This window comes from Physella acuta, unplaced genomic scaffold (assembly GCF_028476545.2).
Source record: "Physella acuta isolate Inbredline_101_S28 unplaced genomic scaffold, ASM2847654v3 ptg001131l, whole genome shotgun sequence".
Classification (NCBI taxonomy): domain Eukaryota; kingdom Metazoa; phylum Mollusca; class Gastropoda; family Physidae; genus Physella; species Physella acuta.
The window spans coordinates 283146-308158 of record NW_026732648.1 but is presented as its reverse complement, the minus strand read 5'-3'; the positions used below and the strand labels follow the sequence as shown (position 1 = coordinate 308158).

Here is a 25013-nt window from a genome sequence, read left to right as displayed (position 1 = left end):
CTGTTATTAAAATGTATCCATTTTTTCTAGTAGTGTAAGCGAAAATATTATTTAACATTTATCTGTTTAATATGTTATAGCAATGTGCGTGTATTTAATCATTTCTTCATGTTCTTTAGTTGACGTATGCAAAGAGTAGAAACTTTGCCAAGTATAAAAAAATTTAAGTCGTTAAATAAATAGACCCTACTCTATTACTTGTAATAAGATAATGGCGATGAAAGTAATATGTACGCCATGTGTTGTTTACTCTTATGTTTCTAGATTATATAGCGATGACGGAATGACACAATACCTAGCAGCTTATATTATAAACACACACAGGGAGGCGGGCACCAAATTGAAAGTTTGCTGAGGGGTCGCTGCGCCTTTGAAAGCAAGATCTCATTTATGAATTAACCCTTAGTGGCTTTTTTCTCATAATTAATTATGTATAGTTATTTAGTATGTGTGTATTCTACTGTTAAATTTGAACTTTTTTTTTGTTAATGACATTATATTAATAATGTTTCTTCTAACTTCCAAAAATTTAGGAATGTCAAGGTTATTATTAGTACATGGATTTGAAAAAGGAACAAACCATGATGAACTGCTACACCACTTGCAATCTCTCTTTCCTGAAGATTCAATTCAAAATCTTTGGCTTGATCCATTCAAGCAACCCAGAGCAGTTGCTGAGTTTGAAAGAATTATTGGTAACTTCATACATTCTTACATAATATTTCTTAAGAAACAGTAGATGGCATTTCAGATGAATGGTGTCACTTAAAATGTAAAAAAAAATAATCTTTACTGTTGAATAATTATTTGTTGCTCTGAAATCTAATTTTGTGTTTTTGAATCCACTTTAAAAAAATATTTGTATATTCCGCTCTCAATTTCCAAAATATTTTTTTTAAATCAATCACCTTCAAGCTGTATTTGTTTACAAGTTAAAATTACATAAATTTATGTACATTTTTTGTAAATTTCAGATTTATTATGCACTTACTATATCCTAGGTCTAGATTTTTAAAACTAATACTTTAGTGAGTTCATTTCACTTTAGCAATGTGTGGAATTGTAGCTAGCACTAACTAAATGACCAAAATATTTTTGTTTGCTACAACTATAGAAATTAACCTAAATGTAATTGTTTGCATTAATCTAACTACTAGTCTGTCCTGCCAAATTTTTGTATTATGTGTTTTACATCCAGATGACGACAAATTACTTTCATATAGAAAGAAGAAATCTTTCAAACTTAAAGGCCATTGCATGTTTGTAGAAATTGAATTCACAACATCCAGCATGATAGCTAAAACAAGTGCCACTGTAAAAATTGGAGCAAAGGATAAACTGAGTATGCTTTTCAGTTCAAAGAGAAATGGAGGCAAAAAAGTTGCAAATATAACAGAACTTGTACTTAATTGCTTTGAAGTGACTTTCATTGAAGGGTGGGGTAAGTTTTTGTATAAGTGTCTGTACATGAAGTTGTGCTTTGTCATGATTATTGTTTTTAAAAAACAAAACTTAACTAAAAAATACCTTTTTTTAAATTTAGTAACTCAAGATTTAGTAATTTTTAAAAGACTATGGTGTCTGGTGTTAATAGATTTTATGAGCTAAGCTATTATATTTAAGGACTATTTTACCATTAAACTTTATTCCTTGTTTTCTTACTTAAGATTTTCTTCTTTACCAGATGCTGTTCAGGCCGTTTGTCAATGCCCTTGGCAGGTAGAAGGAATTCAAATAAATGTCTGTCCTTATTTTAAATCCTTCAAAGAACCATTTCAAGAACAGCATCATAGATTACAACTTCAGGAAGAAACTTTTATAACATTAATCCAAAGCTCTAGACCCACATCATCGCTTCCATCCCAGTCAGCTACAGCAGCTCTTACACAATCTCCAACAAAAACTGTTCAGAAAGTACAGAAGAAAAAATCAACTGTTTTCTTTGACAACGCTATTCTTCCCTTGCTGCTTCATTATTTCAATTTTGATGAAGAGGTGACAAAATATTGTGATGATTTGACTGTGGAAATTGATATTGATGAAAAGGAAGCAAATATTGAAGGTACACCTGATGTTATGAAATCGGTTCATCAAATGCTGTCTAAAGAAGATAACAAGGTAAATATTGAAATTTTTAATCAACAAAATATAGACACATGGTTTTTTCAACTCCTTTATGTGACATACATACAGACTTTTTGAAAAGACACAACACTATATTCAGATGAGATTTAAGACCACTACTCTAAGTGGCACAGATGTGCTTCACAAGCAACCACTGAGATCAGATGGGTGAACAATCTGACCAGTTAGCTTTTCGGTAAAATAAATATTTTTGCATTTGTAAATCTATTGTGAAAAAACTCTTCAATCAGTTATTGGTTTAAGGTAACATTTGGGAGAATAGAGAGCAAGGTATAAGTTGTCATATATTTATATACTTATTTCTAACTTCTTGCTTTTGACTAGATTTTAATTCTTTTAGTACAAAATAATTAAATAAATTCATAATATTTTCTTTTAGGTCGATTTAGAATTCCCAGAAAAAGATTTTTTTTCTAATAAAAAAATACAGAATGAAATAAAAACCATGATTGAGGAATCTGAAGTTACCATTATACTTTCTGGGACAAAACCTGAGCTTTTTGTGAAAGATAAAAAGGACAAAGAGGTAAAATTAATCTTGGTGCTGGTCTCATATTGATTACAATGTTGTTGTTTTTTTTTTTGGAAAATATTGTATATGATTATATTTTTTATAAACTTATTAATTTAATTTCTGTCCCATAACTATCAACTAACATATTTTCCAGGTGCCCTTCTATAAGTTTTTCACATCACTTTTTGTAAGAAGAGAATGTACATCCTTGCCTAGTAAAGATTTTCCAGAAAAAGAAAAGTTGAAACAATTTGTTGAAAAATTTAACAGTGATCACAGCAATTGTCAAATTTATATGAAGGATGTCTCTGTCACTTTATTATCTTTAGCTAGTAACACAGAAGATTTGGATTCAACTGTAAACCACATCAATAATAAAATAAAATCAGCTGTAAATCCACATGTTGCTCCTAAGTTTAATCCTAGCTTTGGCTTGTCTGCAACAAATGATGCTATAAATAGAACACAAATGCCCAACACAAGAACAAGTACTTTGAATCCTGAAAAAAAATCTGTGCCTTCTTTAAATACAACGGTAGAAACACCCCCTGTTTCATCTGGTTCAAGTCAATACAACCAAACCAGAGAACCTCTACCATCTGATAAATCTTCATCTTTGAAGATAAAAAGAAGAAAAGTTACAGTTGTTTGTCAACACCAGTTTTATGTATGGCTGCTGGACGTGTTAGATTTCATACATGCTGTTACTCGTGTGCTCAGCAGAATCAAAGTAACTGTGATTAAAAATGACTGTGAGGTTCTGATTCACGGGGAACACAGTGAGGTTGATAAAGTCAAGACACTGGTTACAACAGAGGATGGATGGGTAAGTTTTGATAGATGAACATAATTCTTATCTTCCGTCTGAAAACAATTGTTGATGTAGTAACTGTTATCTGTTATCTGAAAACATTGTTGATGTAGTAATTACATAATTGTTATCTTCTGTCTGAAAACCATTTTTGATGTAGTGTTTCTTCTGACAAGATCACCTTGATACCTTAGTTAAAAAGACAACATTATTTAGTTATGGCTCTGTTGTCAAAGTGTGTTGAAACAGCCATTTTGGCGTCCCATAAAACTATTTTTATGTAGTGTTGTGACACATTGTTTTACCTAACATGATACATTTTTATAAGATTTTAAATTATATTCTCAGTGTTATATTTTAATGAAGAAATATTTATTACAAAGAATTAGCTCCTCAAGATGAAGCTTTTATATATGCTAATAATTGTTTAGTATTTGGTAGTAATTTGTTCCTTGCCTAATGGAGCACATAAATTTTTGTGTTTGGTTACATAAGATGTGGTCTACTGTTCATGATTAATTCCTAAAAAATACTTTGAAAATACCTTTTTGCTTTGTATAATTAAACTATGTTTGTATTATTACATAATTTAAATATGACAATCATACAATGTTCGTATTATTACATCATTCAAATATGACAGCACTTTGCATATAAAACTTTTCAACAGAAATAAACTTTCAATTTATTTATTTTAATATTTTAAATTTTTTTGTAAAATTAGATTTCCATGAATGCAAGTGAAGAAAATTTCCTTGCTGAAGACAAAGTGCAACAGTATTTGAAGTTTCATGTGAAAGAGATGGGCTACCATATCGTGGTGGATGTAGATGCTGATGATGATGACACTCTAGAGATGTGGGTTGAAGATAAGGATTATCGTAAGGTTGTTTGATCTATTTTTTGCATCATTTTTCACCCTGATAGTTAGAAAAATATTTTTTATAATACAAGATGGGAGCCAAACAATCAAAGCTCGGAGGCTTATCCTGTACAAATAATATCAGACATAGATTCATCAAGCTGATCAAAGCAAAGTACTATAGGAGTAGAACATTAACTATAAAAAGTTAAAAAATTAATTTTCTTAACATTTAAATATATAAACTTTTACAAAAATGTATAATTTCATAAAATATGTGAAATGTGTTACATGCTGTCACCTATTTCCCTTTGGAATGGTGAATGTCCAAAAAACATTAATTAGACTTAAAAAAACTTTACATTATAATTTGTTGCTCAAATTTCAATTTCTAAAGTTCAAAATCATTATAGAAAAATAACCCTTAAGCCAAGTAATCAAAGTGAAACACACATAAATATTGTGATTAAGAATTATAGTACAAAAAATAATCTAGATTAACCCAATATTAATTGTATTTTTTTAATTATTTCATAAATTCTGTAGGTTCATTTGTTGTTTTAATGTTTAAGGCCAGCTTTCAAGACTTTGTGATGCAACTTGTGGTAAAAAGAAAATGCTTTGCCACACCTAGTAAAGACTTCCTGCAAAGCCTAGAATGGATTTCCTACAAAGATTCCTTCAACCACAAACCACCTGGCTGTTATCACATCTCTGACACTGAAGATTCTGTAACTCTTTTGTCTCTGGCTGATTTCTCTGGAGATCAAAGTATAGATGATGTACTTGCATCTGTAAACAATGTCATCACAGCTAAAGATAAAGAAAAAACTGAAACCAGTCATAGATCTTCTCATACAAATATTTATCCAGATCAAGCAGCAGAAAATATATCCCAAAAGTCATCCCTCTCAAGTAATGAAGACAATTCCAGGGATTCCCAGCTCAGTGTTAGCATTACAAGTTCAGCGAGCTCTTCTGGAAGTAAGGGTAAAAGAGCAAAGCTTACCATAATTTGCCAGAATCATTTCTATGTTTGTTTACTGAAGTGGCTAGATTTAAGAACCTCTGTAATGGACAGATTTGATGGGCTGATGTTTGAGATAAAGGAGGAAGAGGATGAGGTTGTGATCAAAGGATACAGTGATGACTCGAAGATGGTGAAAGTATTGGTCACTGAACATGACAGAAAGGTAAAATAATTTTATCTTTTATTTTAACTGAAGCTTTCTTAAACATTAGTTGTCACGGGTTGTTGTTTTTTTAAAGAAAAACTGAAAGAAAAATTTGCTTTCTGCTTTCAATCTCTTTATTTTTTAAATTACTTACAGCTTTACACTTCATCTGAATTTTTGTAATTGTATATAATTATGGTAGTAAATTATATACATTTTTTGCTAATATTTATTTACTGAGGTTTCTATAAGTTATCTTTTAAAAGTTTCATTGGACATTTACATACTAATTTAATGCTAGTACAATTTTTTACAGCTTCGTTTTACTGATCTAGAAGAAAACTACCTCAGTGACGAGAGAGTACTACAATACATAAAGTCATCTGTTGCAGACATGAAAATTAGCATAATTGTTAACAACAATAAAGATCTTGTAATGCTCGTTAGTGATTCTCAAGGAAATAAGGTTAGTCATGATACAAAAACTGCTTTTGAAAAATTGTGCTGTCAAAATGAATTACATTTTGTCAAGGAAGCTGAACTTATATCTCAATTTTGTCTGAAGTTTGCAATAGTTTAAATAAGATTAACTATTGACTTAATCAAAAGGTTAACTAAATAATGTTCATTATATGTTTTTCAGGTATCTTTTGTTGACTTTATGCAGTCATTGCTGATAAAGAAAGAATGTCAGCCTCTCCCTTCTGTAGAGTTTAGAAATAATCCTGAGTGGACATCTCTGATCAAAAAGCTTCAGCAATCCCAACCCCTCTTCTACATCAGTGTTGAAGGAAGGAAAGTGACTATTTTAACTGCAGTGAAAGATAATCTAGATGAGTTAAAGTCACTAATGAAGAATTTGAACAAAACTGTTGAAAGTTTTTCTATCACAACAAAGATTAACAAAAGAAGTTTACCCTTGCAGAAGTCAGAGAATTTAACCAAATCTAAAAGTGGTGTTGATCAAAGAGATGCGCAAAACTCTGGATCTCCCTTGATTTCCCAAGGTTGGGTTTTTACTGATGAGGCTCAAGGCTCTGGTTCTACTTTAGTAAATGCTAAAACTGGCACCCTCGATAAAAGAACATTCAACCCACTTGTAGACACTAACCCATCTGGTGATTTCAGTTTTGATCATTTTAGCCTTTCAGAGCTTTACACAATTACTATTCACCATTCTTCATACTCTGAAATAACTTCAAGCGATGAAAGACGCGTATATAAAAAGATAAGCAGTAATAGTAATAAACAAAATAGTAAATTACATACAAATGAAGAAAAATTCATCTTCCCCGTAAACCAACAAGTTTACAACTACTGTAAGATGTTTTTAAGAAATTATTTTAAAGAGATTTCAGAAAAACTGAATGAGAAAACGGAAATTATTTTCGCTCATGGTTCAATTGAAATTAAATGCAGAACTGAAGAAACACAGCGTTTTGTGTTAAACAAAGTACAGGACATTGTGAAAAGCATTTCCTACCAAGATCTCATCATAAAGAAACCTGGCCTGCCACAGTTTTTAGAATCCCCAGAAGGGCTGCAGCTCATTGAGTCAATATCAGAACACACAAAGTGCTTCTTGGAATTTCCAGAGAAGATGTCGGAATCCTGGCAAAGGGACTTAAGGAACCCAGACTATAAGGTGGCTATAATTGGAACAGCTGTGTGTCAAGGCTTTAACCTTCACCTTGTATTAGGGAATATCAGAGACATGGAACAAGTGATGAAAGTTGAATTTAAACCTTCAAAAGAAGGTAAAAAAAAAATATACTCTTACCTTACTTTTAGAAGTTGCTTCTGTTAATTGCTAAAGAAATACAATATCTGAATTCTTAAAAAAGAAATTGTAAACTAAATTTTAATCCATACCCATTTTCTTTTGATATTCAGTTTTTTAACTGTAAGAAGCATCTCATTGCATGTTATTTTTAGCTGATCGCTTAAGAGCAATTAATTCCCTTTTCAGCCAAAGAGTTCTCCATTAAACTTCAAGGGACCAGCAAACACCTGGTGATCATGGTCCCAGATGATGAAACAGAACCAAAAAAACTAGCAGAAAGCTTGAAAAAACAACTACTACTTGTATTTGAACAGGCCAAATATATTTCAAATGTCTACCTGGCATTTTCAATGGAATTAATCTCTGATCCAGAATCACCTGTACCTTTTAGAGCCATAGCAGAAATTATTATCAGCGAAATATGGGGGATCTTTCAGAGTGAAGACTTTCACGATGAAGGGGAAAATCAACAATATCAGATGTTTATTTGTGAACCAAGCAACAAGCATGTGTTTGATATTTTTGACTCTCTGATGAAAGACAAGTTTAAAACAAAGTTTGAGTCCCCAGACCAAATTTGCTGGGATAGTATCTCTCCTACTGGTATGTTTTTAAACCAAATTAATTGTTATAGATGTTTGTTGATAACTAATGCTTATAAATAATTGCTAATATATAGGATGAATACGAAATGCCAATAACTATATTTTGATGAGTGTTAAATCATAGACACCATTTTTATTTCTATAATTCTATAGAAAACCTGTTCCTATTATACTGTTTTTATTTACAAGAGTTAGGCTAAAACTAATTGCTGAACAAGTTTACAGCTAAATGATGATATCTTTTGCCATCAGATTCAAAGGCTTTTCTTTTTACTTTTTGCTAGATTTAAGAAAATACGCAGACTACAATACAATGGGTGTTTCAGTGGAGGTTTCAACAATAGACAGGGAGGCAACAGTGAGTACTTAATTATTTTATGCATTTTTTTATAGCATAAATATGTTGTCACAGAGGGGAGCCAGGCATTTTCTAAAAGACACTTTCCCAATTGCTGCTTGCCAGAACGCCGTTTTCCTGAATGAACACTTGTCCGAGTGGGATAAACGCCCGAATAGACACTTTCTAAACAGCATTTCTGCTAGTGGCTTTCGGGCATTTCTAGCTTTTGGACAAGTGTCCATTTGGGCGTTTGCCACATACAGACAAGGAAAACAGCTTTCAGTATACCACTTCAGCTTTTGGGCAAGTGTCTTTCATCAATTTGGGCAAGTGTCTTTCATCAATTTGTCCTAGACCCTTCACACGGTTTGCTTATTTTATGAAAAAATAAAATACAGTTAAAATACATATATTCTATTTTTATTTCTTCAGGCAGAAGAAACTCTTTACTGCTATCCTATATTGCCTGGTCTGGATACACAAACCTGCCCTATACTTCTTGAGCCATCTTGTTCTAAGCAAAAACTTGATCTGGAACTCAGAGAGTTCCAAAGATCAATCCCTGGTGGCATCTTGGTGGGAGATTCACTTCAAGTTGGATGTCTTGGAGTCGGTAAAGATGCTCTTCTCTATTGCTGCTCAGAATGGGGAGCCGACAGTGAAATGGTAAGTTGTTTAACATATGGTCAGTTGTTTAACATATGGTCAGTTGTTTAACATATGGTCAGTTGTTTAACATATGGTCAGTTTAACATATGGTTAGTTGTTTAACATATGGTCACTTGTTTAACATATGGTCAGTTGTTTAACATATGGTCAGTTGTTTAACATATGGTCAGTTGTTTAACATACAATCAGTTGTTTAATTTACAGTCAGTTGAGTTGATAGTGAAATAGTGAGTTGTTTAACATACGCTGGGTGATTTAATGAACACTAAGTGGTAAGGAGTTAAGCAAATACTATTTGTAGACACGTGATTTTGTTTTCTAAATTTAAAAATCCCATTGAATTATTAACTTTATTCATTGGTGATTAAAATAAGTAGTGATAAACTTATTTGGTTTTTTCAAATTGATTAATTTTATATTAAATGAAATAGAAGTTTTAAATATGAATTTTTTTTAAGAGAACATGTATCACTTTACTTTTGGAGAATTATGATAATTCAATGCTGATGAGCAGCTCATTGTTGAAATTTTAACATTTAAACACATTTATTGATTTTCAAGAATCCAAATTTAATTTTTAACCTGCTGTTGCATTTACTTTTAGGCTATTCACGATTGCTTGGAAATGTGTGCCTTTTCTTCATCTAAGTATGAGGAAGTGCATATAATTCCACCTGGATTTCATGTCAACCCTAAGTACCCAAAATTATTTTTGGCTCAGAAGGTCTTTGAATCATTGGATATATTATTGAAAGATAAAGAAGAATTTAGGAAAAAGCACATAGTTTTTGTTATAGATGATAAGGACTATCATCGGGTAATTAATATTAAATTTGTTCTTTATATTATTAAGATACTTTTATGTTCCCTTGTTAATAAAATATAGAACTTTTTCAAAGAAACTTGACAGTTTTTTCTACCCTATTAGTACCTTTTATGTAATGGAATATCCAAGCTTTTGTTTTATTTCTATGTAATGTTTTCTAAGTAAGTACGCTAACTTAATTTAAAAAGGCAGCAGTTTGTGTGAAAACTAAGTCCTTATTCATTAATTATTTATTAATTTATGGGAGAAATAATTTATGTTAATTGTATTCCAGACATTAAAAAATAAAAATAATAATTATATATTTTTTAAAATATTAAGATACAAAATTTTTATAGGCATTTGAGAATGAACTTCTTAAACGGTGTGTGAAAAGAAAGAAAGAAAATAGTTCTGACTCAGGTACGTCACAGCTTGTATTTTTTTAAAACCATTTGTTTGTTAATTATTTTAAGTTTCTATAACTAGTTTAAAAAAGATAGATGCTTAAAATTACAGGAAAAATTGAAGCTCATTTTAAACTGTTAAGTCTAAATTATTAAAATTTTTAATGGTTAAAGTATATTTGGAAACTGCTTATGTGCAACCATCTAATAATTTAAAAATCTAATTCTTGTTTGAGGTATGTCTCTCATGTAAAAAAGAAATCAATAAGAGTTTGTAATCAGGAAAAAGTCCTCTAAAGCCGAACATTAAAAGTTATATATATATATATATATATATATATATATATATATATATATATATATATATATATATATGTTACGGTCAAAGTCCGAAGTCGGCCAATCGCGCATTAGCCAAATTCGTCTCCCATTGGTTGGTCAAAGTCCGAAACTTTGTTTGATTTCGGCCTTTGGACCGGCCAAAGTCTTAATTAGAAAATCATCTGGTTAGGGACGACCGGCCAAAGTTCGAATTAGAAGATCATGAGCAGATTTTGGCTTTTTTTTTATGCCGTAAGGATCATGAAATTATGTCTTTATTGATTATTAATTATAGTACATGACAGAAACATTCAAATTTTTTTATTGTAAGCTAGTCTCAATCAATCAATATTATCATTTCTTACAACAAGTTTAACTTTTATGGCATTAGAATTACATGGTAGCTTGTTATTTTTACACTTGCGGCGATTTGTTGTGCACTTGGTTGTGCAATTGCAGCGAGTGTAACCTTGGCCCCCAGTCAATGATTGTGAAGATGCGATGGTTAGTAGTGATTTTTCCTCAGTGCCGACGACAATAAGAGCAGTTTTTCGTGAAGAATTGAAAACTCACTTCAAGCATACAGTTGTTTTAGAACACCATGTTCCGTTCCTAATTTGTACAAACTGCCCTGGATGCTCATGACAACTGCAATCATGCTTAGGGGATCACCGCAACCTCTGTCAACATCTGGAACACGGATGCGTACATTGTCATCCACTTCAGCATTTTTAAATTTTGTATTTGGTGTTTTAAGCATCTTAGCACCTTGAGTTTGCAAGCTGGTATGAGCTGCTGACCTGTTATCCATGATGTCTTGTTTGTTGTGACACAATCTGCAGGTAATGTTCCCTCCGTACCCTTCGTCTGCTTCATTGGGTATTCCACAAATAGCATGGACATCGTTGCCACAGGATCCACAAGAACGAGCTGCACTACAATGTTTTTCACAAACTATACAGAATCTGTTGGCCACATTATTGTCACGCAACTGGTCTAAACCTTCCGCCACGGCAGCAGATGTTTTAGCTGAGGATGTCGTTGCATTTATGGGTCTGCTTCATTTGGTATTCCCCTTTTGTTGGGGAAATATGGTTTCTGACGCCCACGCCATCTCAAGTCGCTTGGACACTATTATTCAACTAACAAGGAACGCGGCAAAGTTTTTTGAACGTTCTGTCTTGTTGCATGTGGTCGGTGACGCAGACTGTCTTTGATTTTGTTCTTTGATGATTGTCATCAAGGAGGAGGCTGTCACATACAGTTGTAGCCCATATATAGGAACTAACATGGATTTACATCTGCTCTGTCTGTCTCATGGTCTGACGGCCCTTTTGATCCATGTCGCCTTGCATATAGAATGCTATGCAAACAAGAGCTAAACAATACATTACAATGATACCGCACCCAGAATAAGGATAACGCGATCACAACTTAGTCTAGATAGAACATTGGCCAGGACATCCCGGCCAGTGCGAGCATTGGCCGACCAATGTATGAAATACGATATTAGTGCTAAGTTCTTCGGGCTTTGACAGTTACATATATATATATATATATATATATATATATATATATATATATATATATATATATATGTATATATAGGGTTACTAAGGTATTACCAACATCACTGCCACTCATAAATAGACTTATTCTGTATAGCAACTGAACAACGAGACTCTGCAAGTTTATCAACTGAAGATGCTGTTGTCAGCAATGATGTTATAAGCCATACAGTTTCTTTCTGGGGCCAGTCACATGACCTCATGCACAAGGCATCTTCTATGTTTGAAGAAAAACTGGATCACTTGATGTCTTTAAAAACCACTGAGTTACACGTGAAGAAAGATAAGATTGGATCAGTTGAGGTGTCATTTTTTTTAAATTTAGTTCTTAATTCTTAATTATTTTCTTAATCTTTGCCATCCTGCTGATGTATATGCTACAATTATAGATCTAGATATCTCTCCTTGTCCAAATAAGACAGTTGATTTACTTTTAAAAATTAAAGTTGATTACCTAGTTGTATTCTTTTACAAGCTGTTATTTTTGTATTGCCCAAGTGAACTTTTTAAAATTAAGCTTTAATAAAGTATAAATTTGGAGTACATTTTGATGTAGCCATTAGTTGCTTATAGTAACAGCTACATATTTCTTTTTATAACTATTTTACACATGAATTTTTTAATAATTAATTTTAAAAATAATTAATTCATTACCTAATAATATTATAGATAATAAATTTAGGTTTTTACAATTTCAACTGTTTCAGAAAATCATAAAAAGTAGAAATGATTGGCCTGTTTTATTGACCTTGGAAAAACCTGTAAATCCAACATCAGCAAGCTCATCAAAACACGAGAGAGCTTCATTGAATGTCCAAGGATTGAATCACAACGTAGTCCAGCAGTTCATAAACCAGGAGCTATTATTTTTAACAACACAATGTTATAATAAAAAAGGTAATAAAAAAGATTCAAAATTTAAAAATCCACCACAACAAAAAGATCCAGATCAATTTTCTAGAAGAAAAAGGGATAAAAAAACAAGCAATACAAGAACCCCATCTCTTGGTGATAAACAACCAGCCAAATTTGAATCCCAAGCATCTTCTGGAGATTTAATCCCACCTTTTCAATGGATGTATGAAATCACGGACCACACTAACAAATCAAGCTACCAGTATTTTGAACCAGAAGTTAGCATTATTTTAGAGCAAGCTTATACCCAAGAGCAGAGAAAAAATGTTGAAATAAATATTGGAGGTTTTACAAAAGCCAACTTTAATGACATGAGTGTGGTTGTGGATGATGAGAAGGCTGGAATACTTAGGTCCGAAGTTATTTCTGGTAAATGTATTTATTTTATTTTCTCATTGTTTAGGCCTGTAATTTAAAAGATGTATTTGCCCCTTCATAAAAAATGTAAGATTTTTAATTTAAAATTACGCTCATGTTTTATTTTATACAGTTGGTTACTATGGGAGATTTAGTTATTTAATTTGTAAGTGTAGAATAGTAAAAACAAAAACTAAGTACAGATTATTGTAAAATTACTTTTTATGCAGTATAAATAATCATTCTCATAAATTTATTTCGATAATTTATTTCTAAAAATTGACTTAAAATCTTTTTTTAGAGGATAAAACCATCACCCTCCCAAGAGACTGGATAAAAATAAACAATGAAAACTGGGCAACCTGTCAACTGATGTATGAGTGTATAGACTATCAAACTTTAGTCAATGGACTGCTCAACAATTTGGCACCACAGAAGGTCAACTTCCTCTGTGTAAGTAGACTAAAATCTCACTACTGTTTGTAAAAAAATTTTAAATATATTTTTATATAATTAAATATTAGATTAACTTCATATTTTTATGTTTTTACTAGAAATTTTGAAAGGCCTGTTTATTGGATTTTATGTTTATATATATCCATAGCTTTAAAAGAAGTTATGTTCAATTCAAACATATTTTTTTCATTGCTAGGATATGTTTTCCAGAATAGAACCAGATTATTCTTTTATCCGGATGTTTTTTGTTGAAGAATTTTCCTTTTGTTTGTGTTCCATAGGTTGAACGTGTACAAAATAAACGTTTGTATCAAAGATTTAAAACCAAGTGCACGCAAATGAAGCATGATAAGGTGAACTATCTGTGGCATAGAGCAAGAGAAGGTTGTAAATATCTGATATGTGAATATGGTTTCCACCCAGTATTCAGTGGGATGCAGAAAGGTATGAGATAAAATTAAAATTTGACAATCCACCATATAAATAATTATATTAAGTTGATAATAAATTGCTATATTCATTGCCATTTTGTAATGTTTTAAATTGTTATTAATACTGAGAGATATTTTAAAAACACAATATTTTAAAGTTAATTATTTAAAAATTAAATACATAATTAACTTAGAAAATAATTTATTTTCAAAAAGAATACAAATCAATGAAACCTTGTTCTTTAGTACAAAATAAAAATACAACATAATCTATTATACTTATTATATTAGTTGTAAATTATTTTTTTTATTGCTCGAATTTATGTTGTTTTGCAAGTGATAAAGTTTGCATTTGTATTTTCCTCCAGCCAAATACCTTGGTGATGGTGTTTTATTTTATGAACATCCAAAAGACTGTTTTGGTCCGCAAGACTTTACCAGAGATGAGACAGTAAGCTTGTTCTACTCTCAAGTCTTGCAAGGCAGAAGTGGCAGTGCCAGACCAGGTCAAAGTTCACCCTCTGGTGATAAACACACAAACCAGGCAGTTGATTCAGCCAGCTCAAATGGCCAGGTCATGATTTTCAGTGATGCTCAAGCTTATCCTGAGTTTTTAATCACTCTCAGGGTAAAGCAAATGTGATGTTTCTTTTGAAACAATGGCAAATTCATATTTTAAAGTTTATAAACTTTAAGCAAAGGCAGTTGTTGTTTTTTTTTTAATTATTTATTTTCTTGTAATTTTTTAAAATTTATTTAATGGCTGTCATAAGATTACTTTTGAGTCATGTGCATAATAAATAACCGACTTTTATGAATTTACAAAAACTACAGAAATGTGTTTGTATAGATTCGGAAAACAAACTAACCTACAGGCATACTTAAAATCCATTTTGTCACTTCCGTTTGTTTTGTAAAGACAAAATTAACTAACTTGTTCAAATTTATAATAATTTTCATTTTTAAAATTCAGAATCTATAATTTCAAAAACCTTAATTTTGTATTCCCATTTTTATTTTTTTGAGGTATTCAGTGATTTGCTGTGGATTTTGATTAAAGTATACAACATATTTATTTATCTTTTTGTTAATGTTTTTTATGAACAAAATCTTGATGATCACGATTATATTTTTTCTTAACTATGACATTTCAATAACAAAGAAATAACATGTTGTTCACATTTTAAAGTGAATGGATACTGGATTTACAGTTCAGTATAGTAAAAAAAAACTTAATACAGCTTTGTCCGGCTATGTTATAGTTGTGTCCCTTAATGATAACAAAATTATTGTTAGGCATTAAATATTTACAAATATGTTGACTGAATGTCTTTTTGTCTAAACTTTTAAATAAATTCCAAACAAGGTTTTGAAATATCCTTTTCGTAAATGTATTCACTTTCAACATATATAATTAGTTACTTTTTATTTTAGCCTGTTGGTTTAAATTTGTTTCTTTTTGAAACATCAGCAGAGCTATACAGTGAGCTATTGTCACTCTGATAAATTATATAAAAGTATTGAAAATTTAACATTTAGCAATACTTTTAAAATGTTAACTATAATGGCTTTTTAATGTAAACTACTTTTATTTAGGCAATGTTCTGTTTTTAAAAAGTTTTTTTAAACAGATTTCATTTAGAAAAAATAAATTTTATTACAAATGTAATTGTTAAATAAATGTTGAGAATTATTAGATAATTATAATTTCAAATGCTTTTATTTTGTTTTTGAAATGAACTTGGTTGTTTATCAAACCCTTTAAGAAAAGTATGATAAGGCGTGTTATAAAACTATACATAATATGGCCTACAAAATGAGTTTGGATTGTGTTGAGGTTTATTTTCTAACATCCAGTGATGCTAAGCATACAAATGATACATGCAAACATGAATGATTGTGTGGTATTATCAATAGCATCATTGAAAAATATTGTGCAATTGGTAAGTCCCTCAGTTAAGATAACAAGAGGTAACGTGATTGTGTCAAAAACCATCTATAGTCACAGTGTAGCCTAGAACCATAGTCTGTGTGTGATAGTCTGTGAGTAGGATGATAATAAAAGATTGTTTGTTTTACAGTAACCAGGGGTGTCTGTTTCTCTGTAAAACTAGAGGTGCTGTTATCATCTATTTGTATCTAAAAATGGAATAATGGAATTAAAGGGAAATTTATTTCACATATGCAAATATTGTGAAGTTATTTTTAGATTGATTAATTAGCTTTCAAGTTATATGATAAAATATTATGATTTATACTTTCACTAAGAATGTAGGGCTTATAAGTACTATATAGTCTTACATTTAGGCTCTATATTTTTAGTGGCTTTCTGATTTATATATATATATATATATATATATATATATATATATATATATATATATATATATATATATAGTTTCAATGTTAATCAGCATTTTCCTTAAGGGGTAAATGACTCTATATAGGGTCACTTGTCTATTCATGGTTGAGGATTTTTTTAAAATGGAATCTAAAAATTTTGTCTTTGTGCTCTTGAATTTATCAGTGTATTTCTTGCAGAGGGTGGTAATGTACTAATATTTTGAGAAGAAGGGCGTTTTTCGCAGTCTGAAGGTGGCATTCTTAGCTCAGAAGAAGAGTTGGTTCGTAATTAGTTTTTACTTCTTCACAATTTCAAAGTCAGAAAATACAACAAAAGTTGTGAAAAGGAAAGACTTTTTTCTGTTTCTAACAGTAGCCCTATGTCAGCGAAATTATCGTCTTTGTTTTTGGCTCCACGTTACCCCGATGCACCAGTTTTTTTAACTTGTGAGCGTAGTAGACATATTAAATAGTATTGGGATCTATAGGAAACACGAGATGAGCTACGAAATCTGGGGTCCGACATATAGGGCCCAAAATATGGGGTTCGACATATAAGGCCCAACATATGGGGTTCGACATATAGGGCCAGACATATGGGGTTTGACATATAGGGCCCAACATATGGGGTTCGACATATAGGGCCCAACATATGGGGTTCGACATATAGGGCCAGACATATGGGGTTTGACATATAGGGCCCAACATATGGGGTTCGACATATAGGGCCCAACATATGGGGTTCGACATATAAGGCCCAACATATGGGGTTCGACATATAGGGCCAGACATATGGGGTTTGACATATAGGGCCCAACATATGGGGTTCGGCCCAACATATGGGGTTCGACATATAGGGCCCAACATATGGGGTCCACATATAGGGCCCAACATATGGGGTCCGACATATAGGGCCAGACAAATGGGGTTTGACATATAGGGCCCAACATATGGGGTTTGACATATAGGGCCCAACATATGGGGTCCGACATATAAGGCTCAACATATGGGGTTCGACATATAGGGCCCAACATATGGGGTTCGACATTTAGGGCCCAACATATGGGGTTTGACATATAGGGCCCAACATATGGGGTTTGACATATAGGGCCAAACATATGGGGTCCATATAGGGCCAGACATATCGGGTTCGACATATAGGGCCCAACATATGGGGTTAGACATAGGGCCAGACATATGGAGTTTGACATATAGGGCCCAACATATGGGGTTCGACATATAGGGCCAGACATATGGGGTTTGACGTATAGGGCCCAACATATGGGGTTTGACATATAGGGCCCGACATATGGGGTTCGACATATAGGGCCCGACATATATGGCCCGAGATATGGGGTTCAACATATGGGATCTGACCTATGGGGTTCGACATATAGGGCCCAACATATGGGGTCCGACATATAGGGTCTATTGAAGCAAGGAAGACGAATCTACATAATATAGCCTATAGACCTAGTGGCCTATTACAGGTATGTAGGACCTATAGGTCAATCTATGTCTAATATTTTTTGTGTGTAATTTATAGAAAGACACATTTTCGCAGAAAAATCACACCAGGTTTAAACTTTTATGTGGAACGAGAAGGATGTGTTTAGATCGCAGTGACGCAAGTAATAATTAAAATTTATCCAGCAGAGCAGTGTAGTGTAAAAGTTACAAAGCTTTGCAGGTATTTAATCTGTGGATGTTATTTTGGCGGATTGAACTTCCAGTAACACAAACAACTTTGGTATGCAGCCAAAAAAATGCAATGCTTACTTTCATATTCAATCCTAACAAATATATTCACGTCATTATTCGAGTTATCGTTCATGAAATACATGACCTGTTTTTAATTGTTGAAACTTCGTGATTTATTGGGTAAATTGTGCTAAGTCAACCTTTACGCTGGGGGGTTTTAGTGGTAGAACTACATTCAGTAAATTGAATGGATAAGTTGTGCCTTTTAGTGGTAGAACATACATTCAGTCAATTGAATGGATAAGTTGTGTTGTGTAAAACAGGATGTGTTTCTCTCTGGATCACGACACAGTATGTAAGTAAATAATTAGATGCTGTTGTGTTTAACTTGGAAGGCCTAGTTTTAGACAGCTTAATGCAAATTTAGACAAAACAATTGGGTCAATATTTAAAATATTATTTATTTTATAACAAGTAATGGATTCACATACATTAAACCTATTAAAAATAAATTCACGACTTACTAGTTACACAGAATATATTGTTATTTTTTTATGTAAGTCTTAAAAGTGTGTTGTCTCCCATGTGTGTTGATTACCGTTCTTGGGTGTTTATCTACCGAGCAGTTTCCTACACCTGATGGAGCGTTCCTCAAACTCTAACTGTATCCTCATCAACGGTATAAGTGAAAACCTCACGGACAGCGACCTGAGGAGCGTTATATCAACCCAGTGGCACGAGCTAAAGCTAAGGGACGTGTACAGGGACGGGCAGTACCCGTCTAGGGCAGTGGCCGTGTTTCATGATGTCATAGGTCAGGCATATAAAAACAACTATCATTGTATTTAGGTGACTGCAATGTTGGGGTGGGAAGAATAGTCCATGAAATTACTGAAATGTATTTTTTTTTTTACAAAACCATTAAAACAACCTAAAATAGCGAGTAACCTTTCCTTTCCAAAAAAAAAAATGTCCTGCTGTTGTCTATGGCGGTGTGTAGCAGATGAGCTACACAAAGCTCTATCGAGATATCGTAAACCAGTTTTAAACTGTGTTGTCTAGATCTACGACTTAACACACTTGCTTAAAAAACACACTGCATATAAATAGAAGCAAGTTTACTTCCTGGTTGTGAATTCAGCTGTATCCGCGTTTTATGTGCCATTTTATAAGGAAAATTTAATTCTTTATCTTGATAAAATTCCAAACATACTTCACCAACACGGAACACAAATAGTATCAAATAAACCATTTAAATTAAAAGAAATGCGTCATTGTACCGCCCATAACTCTATGAGATTTACAAATATCATGAAAGGTTTTCAACACAAGTGCAAATAACGTTACTATTTTTAGAAATGACTTAAATGCGAAGACACAGGGTGAATTATGCATTTAATTCTTGCTGAAAGATTGCCAGCTAGCCTATTAGGTATATCTGGTTGTGAAATTTATGTTTAATGAGATTGCAAGTATTCTTGGTTCTCGACAAAAGAACATTCCCTGCTCTTTTTTATTTGTATTAAGCAAACCCGTCTTTAATATCATGTAACTTTGTCTAAAGTTAAAAGCTGAGCAGCTTAGAGAAATGTTTTAAGTTCGACCTAAACCCGTCTTATTCTGACACAGCCGCCACCCAGCCCCATTCACCCTTACTCTTTTCCATTATGTGTATTTGTTAAATTGATAACAGCAATCTCAATCTTAATTATTTATTATAGTAAAATACTCGATCATCTGTACTTATACCACAGATGCTTCGTGTGATTTAAAAGCCCAAAACCTCGGCGAGAACTGGACTGCTAGCATAATCAACCAACCTGCCGACAGCATCATTGTTGAGGCAAATCTAACAGCTGCCACCGACAAGCTGAAGATGCTCTTTTCCTGCAAGAGACAGGGTGGGAAGAAGGTGAAGTCCGTTCAACAAATCACCGCCACGATGTTCGAGGTTGTGTTTGAGGGGGGTTGGGGTAAGGTAGTTTATATATTGATTTTAATATTGTTATCAATATAATTCTAACAAGAAATATCTATGCCCAAAACTATATAAACCCTAAGAGGCACACAAAAATAAAACAAACTTCTTTCATAAAAAAAACCCAACTGCTTTAATAGCTACAATAAAGATAAACAATGCTCAAACAAATTTCTTATATTGCAATAAAAATGTTATAATAACTACGATAAAGATGATCAATTTTAGTTACCGAACACAAAAATGATAACAAGTAAACATAAAGTCTACAGCAATATTTTCGTTACAAAAACTCTTAATACTTTTATTCACTAAAGATAATTTTTAATTTAAAATCTTCTTGTTGTAGATGCAGTAATATCCGTGTGTAGTCGACAGTGGCAGGCTGAGGGCCATGTATTCACAGTTTACCCCAACTTTACATGCTTCAATGAACCAGTAAAGAAACAAAGTCCACAAGTTCTCGAACCGAAGAAAATCCCGCCTACTGTGCCGCCTAAACCCAAAATTCGACAACCGTCATTGCAAATACAGGAATCCTTGGAAGTAGATGCAAGCCAAATTGCTTTAAAAGCTGATCAAAAACCCAAATTTCGACAACCGTCATTGCAAATACAGGAATCCTTGGAAGTCGATGTAAGCCAAAGTGCTTTAAAAGCTGATCAAAAACCCAAATTTCGACCGCAGTCATTGCAAATACAGGAATCCTTGGAAGTCGATGTAAGCCAAAGTGCTTTAAAAGCTGATCAAAAACCCAAATTTCGACCACAGTCATTGCAAATACAGGAATCCTTGGAAGTAAATGTAAGCCAAAGTGCTTTAAAAGCTGATCAAAAACCCAAATTTCGACCACAGTCATTGCAAATACAGGAATCCTTGGAAGTAGATGCAAGCCAAATTGCTTTAAAGGCTGATCAAAAACCCAAAATTCGACCACCGTCATTGCAAATACAGGAATCCTTGGAAGTAGATGCAAGCCAAATTGCTTTAAAAGCTGATCCAAAACCCAAATTTCGATCACCGTCATTGCAAATACAGGAATCCTTGGAAGTAGATGTAAGCCAACTTGCTTTAAAATGTGATCCACATACAGACCACTGCAACAACGTAGATGAGCTGGCTTCAACAGAATCTAGAGACAATAGTGTTGTAACCAGATCTTTAGATACTGGTGGAAGTAGACGTTTTAAAACTATTCACAATGTGCCATCGATATTTTCACTACTTTTAAGGCAGCTGAGATTTCCACAGACCGTCCATGAAGTTTGCGTGAATATAAATATAGGTGTGCAACAAAATGAAATCAACCTGAACGGGAAGGGAAAAAATGTGAAAAAGTTTGGAGCGATGTTGGAGTGTGAAATTCAAAAAGTAAGTTCGAATTTTTTTCTTTTAATCAATTTCAATTTCTTGTTTAATTAAAAGGTTAAAACGTTGGAAGTAAAATTCTCACTTACGTAAGGGTGGTGTAAACTTTTGTATTTAAAGTTTTAAAAAAAGTTAAGTTACCTTATTTTACTAAGGAGGTGCATTGGGCAGATGAAGTAAGGTTCATATGTATCTGTGAACGACGTGCGAAGGAATAGTGCGGTCAGCATTAATCCCAACAACTTTTACTTTCATTCATTCACGTATCCATTCGAGCTGGGTGGATATGGGGAGGTCAATGGACTCGAGCCCGGGATTCAAACTCGAGACTTTCGGGTTAATAGTTGTGTGCTCTACCATCTGACTACACCGTCCCATCCTGGCATAATGGGACGTCGTTATATTGACGTCATCAATTGCGTTGCTGGGGGGTGGGTGGGGCGTCTTTTAACCAACGTTAATCGTGAGGATTTTCACCAAGTATATAACAAATACGTATTAGTATAACTATAATCGTATCAATTCACTGTAAATAGCTATACTGTTTAAAAGTGGCGAGACTAGTTTCTCATAGTTAGAAAAATTGTGCTTCTCTCAATGGGCACGTGACAGATTCAAGACTTTTACTAAATGGCTAAAATATTACACCATTGTAAGAGAACAACTCAAACATCATCGAGTCTGCAGTAGTCATCTCCCTTGATTCGGCGGAAGGGAGGAAAGTTTAGCCGACATTTTTTTAAGCATCAAAATAAATATATCACGGATATCTATTGATAAACTTGGAATAGTTATGCCCAAAGGGGATGGTGTAGCCGAAGAACAGAATCACTCAGCACAAAAAAAAACGGAATGAACTTTAGACTTAACACCCATTCCCTGAGTGTCGATAAAGGGGCCTTTAGTTAAAGCCACTATAATGACACGATGTACATCTATCTATTGTTTTACTGCTCCATTGCAAAGATAAGTTGTGTCCGCTTCTCTTCACAGCTGCACGAGTTAGGTGACGTCGTCCTCACTTTCTTAAATCACGAAGACGTCCAGGACGAGTTGAAACAGATGATCTCATCGTCCATACTCCTTGAGTTAACTGACAATGACGTCATACTGAAAGTGAAATTAAATCCTGACAACCAAACGGTACGTGGGAATATGTTAATGGCTTGTTTCTTATAATATTTTGGCGAATAGGGATGGGGTAGTTGCAGGGGCGTAGCGAGGGGGGGGGCGGGGGGGGGGGCGGATCGCACCGGGTGACACTATTTAGGGGGGTGACACCAAGGCAAAAAATAGCAAAATATATATAGAAAAACTTGAGGAGGGGGTTGCAAATCGAAAGTTTGAGGGGGGGGGGGTGCAAATCAAAAACTTGAGCGGGGGTGCAAATCGAAAGTTTGAGGGGGTGAGGGTGCAAATCGAAAACTTGAAAGTTTGTCCCCGGGAAGGGTCGCTACGCCTCAAGGGGGTGACACCATTAAGTGCCGCACCGGGTGACACTCGACCTCGCTACGCCACTTGGTAGTTGAATGGTAGAGAGTTCGATTGCTAACCCGAAATTTCGGATCCTGGACAGGCAATTCACACCCTTCTGACAGGTGATTCACATCATCCAGACTGGTGATTCACATCATCCTGACAGGTTATTCACATAATCCTTACAGTTGTTTTCCCCATCCTCTTAGTCTCACTTAAATGGCGTCGCTAGGTCGGGTGTCACCTGGTGCAGTACTTCGTGGTGTCCCCCCCCCCCAAGAAACAGTATATATATATATATATATATATATATATATATATATATATATATATATATATATATATATATATATATATATATATATACTATATGTGTGTATGTATGTGGCAGCCTACATTGGTCTATAATTTAAATATATGCCACATACGGGTACATGTATGTGCGTAAACTTTAATCACTGCTGACTTAATAATAATGATGTTTATTTATAGTCTGTACAATTAGCATTTTTTTGCCTTGGTGTCACCCCCCCCCCCCCCCTAAATGGCGTCACCCTCGCTACGCCTCTGAATCTAACAAACATTCAACATTAATAGCTTAACACACGAGCTCATAAAAAATCAACACGATGTTTAAATTCTCCACCGTTTAGTAAAGAACACTAATTAAAAAGTACACTCTATCTGCATAAAAGTAGCTAGGCAACGCAACATAAACTTGCATCAACATTCTATTTTGCAGGTTACTTTTCAAGACTTTGTAAGATCAATAGTGGAGAAGAAGAAATGTTTCACAATCCCAAACAAAGACTTCGAAAACAATCCGGAGTGGAACGACATACGGCACCGTTTTGACGCCGCCTACTCCTACCGGAAGTTGTTGATACAAGAAGAGAAAGTTGTTGTACTATCATTGGCTCAAAAAATACAAGACCTTGATTTGATTGCAAAGTTGCTTGATTTCACTTGCACAGCAATCGCTCAAAAAAAATCTTGATTTTTTTTCTCATAAAGAGGCAATGTTTACAATAGTATTTGAGTGGAGTATTTTGGTAATCTACAAATCCAAGTGGAGCTAGAGATTCAGAAAATTAGTTGAATATTGATAGGCCATACGTTTATGAACCCAGCAACACATCGGCCTATAACCAGACATGCATCTAACTCAATTTACAGGGCTAAAAAAGCGGAAGACTCAAAAAACATCTGGGTTTGAAAAATTGAAAAAGACTCCAAAAATGTTTTTGAAAGATTTGGAAAAGAAATGGGAGAAATAGCAAACTACATAAAAGCATGGTTTGGCCCGGGGGTCATCCATAAATGACGTCACGCTATTTTTGACGATTTTTACCTCCCCCCTCCCCTCTGTCACTCGTCGTCACAAAAAGCCAGATTCCCCCACCCTAAAATGACGTCATAGCTCAGTCTACAACCCCCCTCAAAATTGCTGTCGAATTTTTCTTAAAACATATTTTCCCAAAATCTTGTCAGAACTATGTCAATTGTCAACACAGAGTATTTTGATCAATTCCTATTACAGTTTATTAAAAACAGTCGAAATTGCGAAATAACGGCTAAAACTCGTTTTCTAACATTGCTTCTTTATAATGCAAAAACATGACGTCAAACCATCTGAACCCCCCCCCCTCCCCCTCATCACACACCGTCACAAAATACGGACCCCCCTCCCCCCTACGAGTGTGACGTCATTTATGGACGACCCCTTTGATGTGATGAACCCATGCCACATTGCGAGTTAAGAAAGTCGAAAAAGAAGAAGAGTTGTGGTATTTTAGAATCAGATATAAGACCAGGGTTAATGTTAAGATAACAATAGGCCTAACAACAAAAACAGCTTGGATAAAACCTGTTTGTATTGTTTTGCAATAACCTTTTTAAGTAACATGTATAGCTTACTTAATTCCTTTTATATTGTGTTAACTTTGTACAGTTGTGTTTCATTTACCATTATGTAAATATTGC

General features: G+C 33.6%; 2 protein-coding genes across 2 annotated transcripts; both read left to right on the top strand.

The window, feature by feature from the left end:
- Nucleotides 1-535: 535 nt before the first annotated feature.
- LOC131956163 (uncharacterized) lies at nucleotides 536-16335 on the top strand. The gene is made up of 19 exons (XM_059320586.1): nucleotides 536-695; nucleotides 1199-1441; nucleotides 1685-2118; nucleotides 2525-2671; nucleotides 2814-3485; nucleotides 4195-4356; nucleotides 4905-5525; nucleotides 5824-5973; nucleotides 6151-7264; nucleotides 7477-7893; nucleotides 8180-8253; nucleotides 8668-8901; nucleotides 9509-9721; nucleotides 10069-10132; nucleotides 12103-12308; nucleotides 12713-13289; nucleotides 13579-13730; nucleotides 14015-14177; nucleotides 14533-16335. The coding sequence occupies exons 1-19, from the start codon at nucleotides 536-538 to the stop codon at nucleotides 14805-14807; spliced, it is 6078 nt and encodes a 2025-aa protein (XP_059176569.1). The 3' UTR covers nucleotides 14808-16335.
- A 6109-nt stretch (nucleotides 16336-22444) lies between these two features.
- LOC131956169 (uncharacterized) lies at nucleotides 22445-25013 on the top strand. Its single transcript, XM_059320593.1, has 2 exons — nucleotides 22445-22697; nucleotides 23773-25013. The coding sequence occupies exons 1-2, from the start codon at nucleotides 22482-22484 to the stop codon at nucleotides 24025-24027; spliced, it is 471 nt and encodes a 156-aa protein (XP_059176576.1). The 5' UTR covers nucleotides 22445-22481; the 3' UTR covers nucleotides 24028-25013.